This window comes from Polypterus senegalus, unplaced genomic scaffold (genome assembly GCF_016835505.1).
Source record: "Polypterus senegalus isolate Bchr_013 unplaced genomic scaffold, ASM1683550v1 scaffold_2361, whole genome shotgun sequence".
In the NCBI taxonomy this organism is placed as follows: Eukaryota; Metazoa; Chordata; class Cladistia; order Polypteriformes; family Polypteridae; genus Polypterus; species Polypterus senegalus.
The window spans coordinates 174,376-183,922 of NW_024383579.1; the positions used below are offsets into that span (position 1 = coordinate 174,376).

At 44.4% G+C, this 9,547-nt stretch overlaps 1 protein-coding gene across 1 annotated transcript in view; it reads left to right on the top strand.

The window, feature by feature from the left end:
- LOC120521527 overlaps positions 1-2,840 on the top strand; it is a 57,289-nt gene extending 54,449 nt beyond the window's left edge. Inside the window, exons 3-4 of the mRNA XM_039743093.1 lie at positions 1,920-2,177; positions 2,551-2,840. Coding sequence (XP_039599027.1) covers positions 1,920-2,177; positions 2,551-2,806 — 514 coding nt within the window. The 3' untranslated portion in view covers positions 2,807-2,840. The remainder of the gene's footprint in view (positions 1-1,919; positions 2,178-2,550) is intronic.
- Positions 2,841-9,547: the final 6,707 nt, after the last annotated feature.

The following is a 9,547-nucleotide window of genomic DNA, read 5'->3' on the forward strand; positions in this document are numbered from 1 at the left end:
TAACATGCTTAATTTGGAGTAACTTGGCAACCTCCTTTAATATTGGCAAGGTGAAAGGTATCTCCTGGTCTGTTAAGACTTTCTTCTGATGCCAACATGTGCAAAGACCACTACCAGTTCCCATATGATATTCTTGGAATTGGCCAGTCTCAAGGTAATATCCTCGGGTACCATATAGCAAAGTCAACATGCAGAGAGTTCAAGGGGTCTTACAATGTTGACTCCTATGCATTCAAATTGTATGTTGATAAACAGACGGAAATGAGAGGAGCATGGTCCTCCCAAGGAATCTTCCATAATTGACATTCTGGGCAGGAAGCACAAAAACAGCTGACATCCCCATTAATTCCCAACCAATAGAATCATAGTTTAATCCTTTCTAACATCTTTTTGGTTCCCAGGTGGTCATCTGGGAGATGAGTGTTTGCTAGTTCCCAAACCTGCCATTAGTAAATTTGAAGGACTAACAACAACAACCTCATTTCACCCTCATCCTCAGACACACATTGCAGAACATCATTTTTAAACACAAAGTGTGGGTTCAGTTGTTCTTTTTTTATGTTCTCTTTTGAATGAAGATGGAGTTTGCCTAAACTGGGAGAGTGGGTTAAGAGCGACATCAGTGGGCAGGGTGATGTTCTGTGACATCTTTACTTCATTCTTTATGGAGATGTCAGTGCAGGAGGCTTTCAGTGGAGTTTTAGTCATTGTGAAACACTTGCAGTTGAGTGTGTAATGGTCTGTGGGTCCAAGTGTTTTATCACGGCATGCAGCTCTGACATGTGGAGCTTCTCACACAGTATTAGAAGGCTTCAGATTTCTGTCTTTTTCAGAATTGGATGACATTTTTGCCTCTTGCACATGCCCTATTGAGTTGGTCTGGATGTCTTGTCACAAGAAAATTATTAAATGCAGGTCGCTGCCAAGTAGAGAGTCACGAGATCCTGCCAAATACTCCAGTTATGACCTGTAGGGAGTGTAACCAAGCGCCAAACCTCAGACACAACTATACAGACCCAATCCCATGGTTCAAAGATTAATTTATTTAAAGAAAAAACCTCAATGGAGCCTTCTTTTATGAAAACACAATTCTCTTTCTTCCTTATTCCTTCTCCTTTACTCCTCTCCAGGTCAGTGTTGTCCTTCTTCTCCTGACTCCAACTCTCCTGGTTGAGCTCAAGTGACTTCCTTGTACCCAGGGGTACTTCTGGTGCCGCCACACTGCATCTTGGAAGCACTTCCAAGTCAGTCATAAAACAAGGAACACTCCTTCGTGCATTTCCATGCGGTGGCTCCTAAGAAATCCAGCAAGGCTGCCCATTGAAACTACAACTCTGATCCAGCCCTGCAGGTGTGCACATGGGAGATCTACCCGAGGGATTCTGCCAATCTGTGACCGCCATAATAATATAAAAGAACTTTGTTTTACTTTTGTCCTTTAAGCCAGAGATTTACAGGCACCCTCTCTTTAGAAGGGCACTGCTGAATATTTTGAGACTTTTGAGGCTTTCAATATTTAAGGGTACATTTTGGGCATGAGTAGGCTGAAAAGCATGTCAGTAGAGTTTGGTCCTGGGCTTCCAGGGGTGAGGCTGCATTGGAGTTCAGTCGCAGTGGACCAATAATCTTGTTTTTGGTTATATTTTTTGTGTATGAGGTTCAAATTTCAGTTTCACAGTGTAGCACCGAGTGTCAAGTTGAGGAGCCTGGTGATGAGCTGTGGTGGTGCCACTAAATACCGACATGTACTCTGCAGACACGACTGCGGCCTAATGGGTTTCAATATCCTAATGTGGTCTGAAAATGTTGTTATTTATACTCGGCACTCCTGTTTTCTCAAAAACATCTCATCATCTGGGCAGTTTCTTTAAAATGTCATTAATCTGTTATGTAACTTCACCTGTTTTTTTATTTAACAGCTGCCCTGAGAGAGTCCTGTTGACCTGCTCTAAACTCCTGTACACAGGAGGCCAACGTTTGGCAAAGCTCTTTCTAAAAAAGTTGGGTCATACAATTGAAATAAAATGGAGTCGTCTGAAGAACAGCTCCTGTAAACATCTGGGGAAATTAATGTCTCATTGTAGACGAGATCTGAGTCTGACGCTGACTCCTGAAGCCATAACTTGGAGAGGACTGCAGCTGTTGTGCAAATCATGGCAGCATCTTCAAACACTGAGGTATGGTGTGCTGTGTGCAATTTACAGAAAGAGTTCTTGATACATTTGGATGTATGAAAAGAGAAATCTGTTTAGAGTAAGAATGTGCAAATCTAAAAGCACCGTTCATGTGGTCAGAAGACTTTATCATATTTTCATCAAAGTCAGTTTGTTCAGGTCAATCACAGAGCACTAGAAAGCAGATAAAGTCAGGGTTTATACTTTACATATTAACTGTGCATATTCTTAAATGTCACAATTATTGAACAAGTGACCTTCAGTTCTCAGGGTCTGTTACTTTTAATACAAACACCTCCAATGGCCGATTCCTGTCTTGTGAATACACATCTTAACTGTTTTTTCTAATTGATAGTTCATCTCTTTTAAATCCTAGAATAAATGAAGTCACAACTAAATTTATTTCAAAGTTAATAAGGACAAAAAGAAAAGAAGAATCTGTCACAGTAGAAGAGATGGTCATCCTCAGGAGTCGTCAGAGGTCCACAATTCACAGACCACATCTTATTAGTTATCTGTCCATAATCCTGAGGCACTGGACTGTCAACCAATTGGACCTCAGTGACTGTGAGCTGGATGGACACTTTGTGACAAACCTTCTGAGTCTCCAAGACCACATGAGTCTCAGGTAAGTCACGCTATGTCTGGGTGTCATTTTTACAAGAACTAACTAAAGTGTAATGGAAGGGCATCGATGTCTTGTGTACCTCACTGGCTTAACTGGTTTACTGCTTTCCATAGAGTTCCTCTTTAAATGAAATATAAATATCAAAAAGTAAAAGGTCATAGGCGTGATTAATGAGTCCTGAAGAACACTGAACAGAAGTTCACACAAACATTTACCACCGTTATGCAGGTTATAACCTACTGTACTTACTGGCACTGCTCTTATGTATCATCACATGCCTCTGGATTGGCAGACTGGGGTGGTGGTCTCCCTCTTTAAGAAGGGGGACCGGAGGGTGTGTTCCAACTACTGAGGGATCACACTCCTCAGCCTCCCTGGAAAAGTCTACTCGGGGGTTCTGGAAAGGAGGGTCCGTCGGATAGTCGAACCTCAGGAGGAACAGTGTGGTTTTCATCCTGGTCGCGGAACAGTGGACCAGCTCTACACCCTTAGCAGGGTCCTGAAGGGTGCATGGGAGTTTGCCCAACCAGTCTACATGTGTTTTGTGTACTTGGAAAAGGTGTTCGACCGTGTCCCTCAGGGAATCCTGTGGGGAGCTCCGGGGGTATGGGATACCGGACCCCCTGATAAGGGCTGTTTGGGCCCTATACAACCGGTGTCACAGCTTGGTCCACATTGCTGGCAGTAAGTTGAACCCGTTTCCAGTGACAGTTGGGCTCCATCAGGGCTGCCCTTTGTCACCGATTCTGTTCATAACTTTTATGGACAGAATTTCTAGGCGCAGCCAGGGCATTGAGGGGGTCTGGCATGGTGGACTCGGGATTGGGTCACTGCTTTTTGCAGATGATGTTGTCCTGTTTGCTTCATCAGGCCGTGATCTGATCAGGATGCCTCCTGGACGCTTCCCTGGTGAGGTGTTCCAGGCACATCTAACCAGGAGGAGGCCCCAGGGAAGACCCAGGACACACTAGGGACTATGTCTTCCGGCTGGCCTGGGAATGCCTTGGGATTCTCCTGGAAGAGATAGAAGAAGTGGCCAAGGAGAGGGAAGTCTGGGCCTCTCTGCTCAAGCTGGTGCTCCCGCGACCCGACCTCGGAGAAGCGGAAGAGGATGGATGGACGGACGGAAACTTTACAATTATAATGCAATAAATAAATGTAGTGGTAGAGTAAATCTCAAACTACTCAATTACATTATACTGCACCACTACAACAGTAAAGCCTGTCAGTTACAGTACATGCATAATAACTTTAATTATCTATACTAATAAAAGGCAAAGCCCTCACTCACTCACTGACTCACTCACTGACTCACTCACTGACTCACTCACTGACTCACTCACTGACTCATCACTAATTCTCCAACTTCCCGTGTGGGTGGAAGGCTGAAATTTGGCAGGTTCATTCCTTACAGCTTCCTTACAAAAGTTGGGCAGGTTTTATATCGAAATTCTACTCGTAATGGTCATAACTTGAAGCAGTTTTTCTCCATTTACTGTAATGGAGATGAGCTTCAACGCCGTGGGGGCGGAGTTTCGTGTGACATCATCACGCTCCCACGTAATCACGCAGCACATAGAAAATCAGGAAGACCTCAAAAAAGCGCTGAAGAAAACATGCATTATATAATTGAGAAGGCAGCGAAACAATAAGAAGCGAAATGAGTCACATATACAACCATATTCATGAGTTCTGCTACTTCGGAAACAAAGCACGATGTAAACCTAAACTTTAAATTAAGTTCATAGACAGGCTGCCGCTGGCGTTTGTAATTTAGTGCCTGCCCATATAAGGTCAGTCAGCGCCAATCCAATAGCAAACTGCCACGGGTAAATATTCATGGGTTAAGGACTGTGCTTATGCAGAGGAAGATGAGATGGTCAGGGTGGTGTTTGACACAAACTCAGCTTAAACTGCGAGAAAGTTGACACAAACTCAGTAAACTGCGAGAGAAAGTTTTAAGTGCCAGGACTAAGGTAACATTAAATACAGCCATGGACATAGCACGAGATGGCACCAGCACAGCTGGGAACCTTCGATGCATGTACACCGAGTGGCTCACGTGAACTGACGCAGTGCACAGATAAAAAGCAACAGTTCCAAAGAGCTGAACAAAAACCGAATTACACAATTGAAAAGGCAGCAAAAATAGGAAGCGTCTCATAAGCATATTCATAAATGCAGCTACTGTGAAAACAAAGCACACGGTGGAAAAAGTCAATGTCCCGCTAAAGGAAGACAGTGTAAAAAACCCGTGCATGCAGTGTGTCAGGTCTCAGATAAAGAAGAAGACGAGCTGTTTATTGATGCAGTAAGAAACGAATCGATGAATGAAACCTGTCATCTTTACAACGATTGACAAACACGGAATGTAACTTGAACACAACACATCCTACAAATACGAACCTGATTGAAAGAAATAATGATAATCAAATCTTTGATGACAGCAACACTCAGTAACACTCACAAAACAAATACTGTATATTGACAGTCATGTTACGCTATTTTTAAAATGTTCCCTTTTCTTTTCTACCTTTTAACACACTACTTCTCGCTATGCGACGCTGGGTATATATATATGTATATATATATATCCCGCTCTACATACTCGAATAATGGATACTTTATTCGCCATCAATGATTGTTTTGGTAAAGCCATACTCAGTGTATTCATTAGATGAACGGTAAAAAAGTAAGAGCGAGGGGAGGATGACTTATTGAGGCATGCAGGCTGTAGTGCGCCAACTCTATCTAAATTGCCTGATCACATTTGAAAAAATATATCTTTTCAAGTTCTATTTAGTCCATATGTGTCAAACTCAAGGGCCGCGGGCCACATCCGACCCGGCGTGTAATTATATCCGGCCCGAGATCATTTTATATACTGTATTATTGTTATTAAAGCCCGGGTATATGAAGCGCTGATAACACAATAAACTACAGATCCCATAATGCAGCGCTTCAGCTGCCTTGCCAACACTTACCGCTTACTACAGTTATTGCGCACTGAGTTTGCACGCCGCTTTGGTGACTTTGAAGAACAAAAAGTCCGCCTACATGCGCCTCGAACCTTGTGCATGTTTGGTAGCACATATCTGTGTGAGAAGCTCTTTCCAGTGATAAAGAATAACAAAACAGCACACAGGAGTCGCCTCACTGATGAGCATCTGCAATCCATCCTGAGAATCTCCACAACACAGAACCTCACACCAAACAGAAACGAACTTGTGGCCAAAAAGATGCCAGGCGTCCAGCTCTAAAATGACATATGAGCAAAGACAACTGAATGATTTGATTTTTATTGCACGTAAGAGCGGGAGTCAACCGTTTTAACAAACAGTGTATTGCACTGATACGAAATAGCTGTGTGTGTATATATGTAGATATGTATGTATATGTATATATATGTTTATATATGTGTGTGTGTATGTATGTATATATATATATATATATATATATGTATTTGTGTGTATATATGTGTGTGTATGTATGTATATGTGTGTATATATGTGTGTGTATATATGTAGATATATATGTATGTATATATGTGACAACAACACTCATCACTCACAACAGTGACAAAACAATTACATTGACAATCAGGTTACGTTATTTTCAAAATGTTTCCTTTTCTTTTCATTGCTTCTTCAACACACTACTTCTCTCCGCTGGTATTTTGCTAGTGAATTAATATACTGCACATGTATAAGAGCACGTCTCATGATAAACATCATTTATAAAATTAAAAGCAGACTTCTGACCACCAAGGCCAAATGTCCACCCACCCTCGCAGCCAGCTTACAAGTTCAGGCTCACAAGGTGAAGTCCACAGTTATACAGATGGCATGAGTGAAGTGCATTGTGGACATCTGCTGCCGTATTGGTTTGCAGTTTCTTATTCCATTAACAAAAGCCGTCAAAGAAGCAGAAGAACCAAGGGAGACAGCAGGACAACGAGAACAGAAGAACTGAACTACCTAATGGCTGCCAAGCTTCTTTACTTTAACATGAAACTAAGAGACGTGTCTGTAGCATATCTGAAGAACTCTGACATGGGAGCTCCAGGTGGATGAAGTGAGTCTTCAGCATGGATTAAAGTTTCTGAGTGCAGTGGGGTGTTCCTTATTAAAGCAAGAACATTGTTTTACAGTTTTGGGGTCCTGGAGCTAAAGGCTTGACCTTTAAAGTGTTTTAATAATCCTTAGAGTTTTTGGAAGATGAGCATCTTGTATTTGTAAAATAACCTTTGGATGAACGAGTCCACCTGGTCCACCGTCCGGCGTCTCAGGAAGGGAAGCAGTGCAGTGTCAACACCGATATGGTGGGGATGGTGCGCTGCTTACCTCGACTCGGGACGTTGTGGGTCGGTGGGGGGAGTACTTCGAAGACCTCCTCAATCCCACTAACATGCCTTCCAATGAGGAAGCAGAGCCTGGGGACTCTGAGGTGGGCAAAAAACCGAGGTGGCAGGGCCCCGGGGGTGGATAAGATACGCCCGGAGTTCCTTAAGGCTCTGGATGTTGTAGGACTGTCTTGGCTGACACGCCTCTGCAACATCGCATGGATATCGGGACAGTGCCTCTGGATTGGCAGACGGGGTGGTGATCCCCTCTTAAAAGGGGACCGGAGGGTGTGTTCCAACTATAGAGGGATCACACTCCTCAGCCTCCCTGGAAAAGTCTATTCGGGTTCTGGAGAGGAGGGTCCGTCGGATAGTCGAACCTCGGATTCAGGAGGAACAGTGTGGTTTTCGTCCGGGGCGTTTCCAGTGAGAGTTGGACTCCAGGCCTGCCCTTTGTCACCGATTCTGTTTATAACTTTTATGGACAGAATTTCTAGGCAGCCAGGGTGTCAAGGGGTCTGGTTTGGTGGACTCAGGATTGGGTCACTGCTTTTGCAGATGATGTTGTCCTGTTTGCTTCATCAGGCCATGATCTTCAGCTCTCTGGAGCGGTTCGCAGCTGAGTGTGAAGCGGCTGGGATGAGAATCAGCACCTCCAAATCCGAGACCATGATCCTCAGCCGGAAAAGGGTGGAGTGCCCTCTCAGGGTTGGGGGGGAGATCCTGCCCCAAGTGGAGGAGTTTAAGTATCTCGGGTCTTGTTCACGAAAGTGAGGGAAGAATGGATCGTGAGATTGACAGGCGGATCGGTGCGCATCTGCAGTGATGTGGGCTCTGCATCGGTCTGTCGTGGTGAAAAAAGAGCTGAGCCGTAATTTAAAGCTCTCAATTTACCAGTCGATCTACGTTCCTACCCTCACCTATGGTCATGAGCTATGGGTAGTGACCGAAAAGAACGAGATCGCAATACAAGCGCTGAAATGAGTTTCCTCCGCAGGGTGTCTGGGCTTTCCCTTAAAGATAGGGTGAGGAGCTCAGTCATCCGGGAGGGGCTCAGAGTAGAGAGGAGTCAGATGAGGTGGCTTGGGCATCTGATCAGGATGCCTCCTGGACGCCTCCCTGGTGAGTTGTTCCGGGCACGTCCAACCAGGAGGAGGCCCCGGGGAAGACCCAGGACACGCTGGAGGGACTATGTCTCCGGCTGGCCTGGGAACGCCTTTGGGATTCTCCTGGAAGAGCTGGAAGAAGTGGCCGGGGAGAGGGAAGTCTGGGCTTTCCTACTTAAGCTGCTACCCCCGCGACCCGACCTCGGATAAGCGGAAGAGGATGGATGGATGGATGAACGAGTGAATGCCTTGTTAAGTTGTATTAAGTAAACACTCTGTTAAGAGATGTTAGCGGGCTGGCGCAGCACATGACGATATCACCAGTGTAAGTTGGCACCGGCAGGCTTTTGTTCGTATGTATTCTTACAGCACCTTACAACACAACCAGCTTTGAACTGACTGCTCAACTACTGTCATTATTAAAGTGAGAAACATGGTGTCAGAAGTTTAACCACACAACTCCGAAAACTAAAAAGGCACTGCTTTCTTTTTACATCCTAAGCCCAGACAAAGGCTGCGCCACTTCAAATCAATTTAAGTGAGTAGCCACACTCCTCCTGAACTTGTCCGTGGCAATGGCTACATACATTCCACCTATAACTGGAATTAAAAATCAGTGGTGACCTCGGCGCAAAATGGGATGTTTTGAGGTCAGAATTTGTGATTATGCCATTGCTATTGAGCTCAAAAGGAAGAATGCCGCAAATCAAACCGTCATATTGCGGAGTATATATGGGCGCCGAGTGCAGAAGTGTCTATAAGCACAACCTGAATCTTTCAGCAGCGGACCAGACAAATGTAACGTCTATTCTAAATGCATCGGTGGGACACTTTAAACCAGCAAAGAATGTGATTTATGAATGCTATGCATTTGGGAGTTGCAAATAGGAGGAAGGGGAGCCATTTGACAGTTTTCTTACACGGGTTAAAAGTAAAATCTGCCACCTGTGAGTATGGAGCATTAACAGACAAATTTATTTGCAATAAAATCGTGTTGGTATAGCAAATGAAGCAATCTGCAGGCGGTTATTACAAGAGAGAGATCTCACCTGGCCATGGCCCTGGAGACATGTCGATCAGCAGAGCACACTGACATGAGACTTTGGTCGATGGAGGATAAACCCTCCATGATAGTGTTAATGCCACTTCAAAGCAAATTTCTAGGAGGCTGTTACCCACACGCAGAAAAGCAAGCAAGTCAGTTTTCAGGCTTGGATATAGATGCCCAACATGCAAATATTATGGCAGTCCACATGGATGAGGGAGGGAGCACAGCCAGCATATGGAAAGACATCCA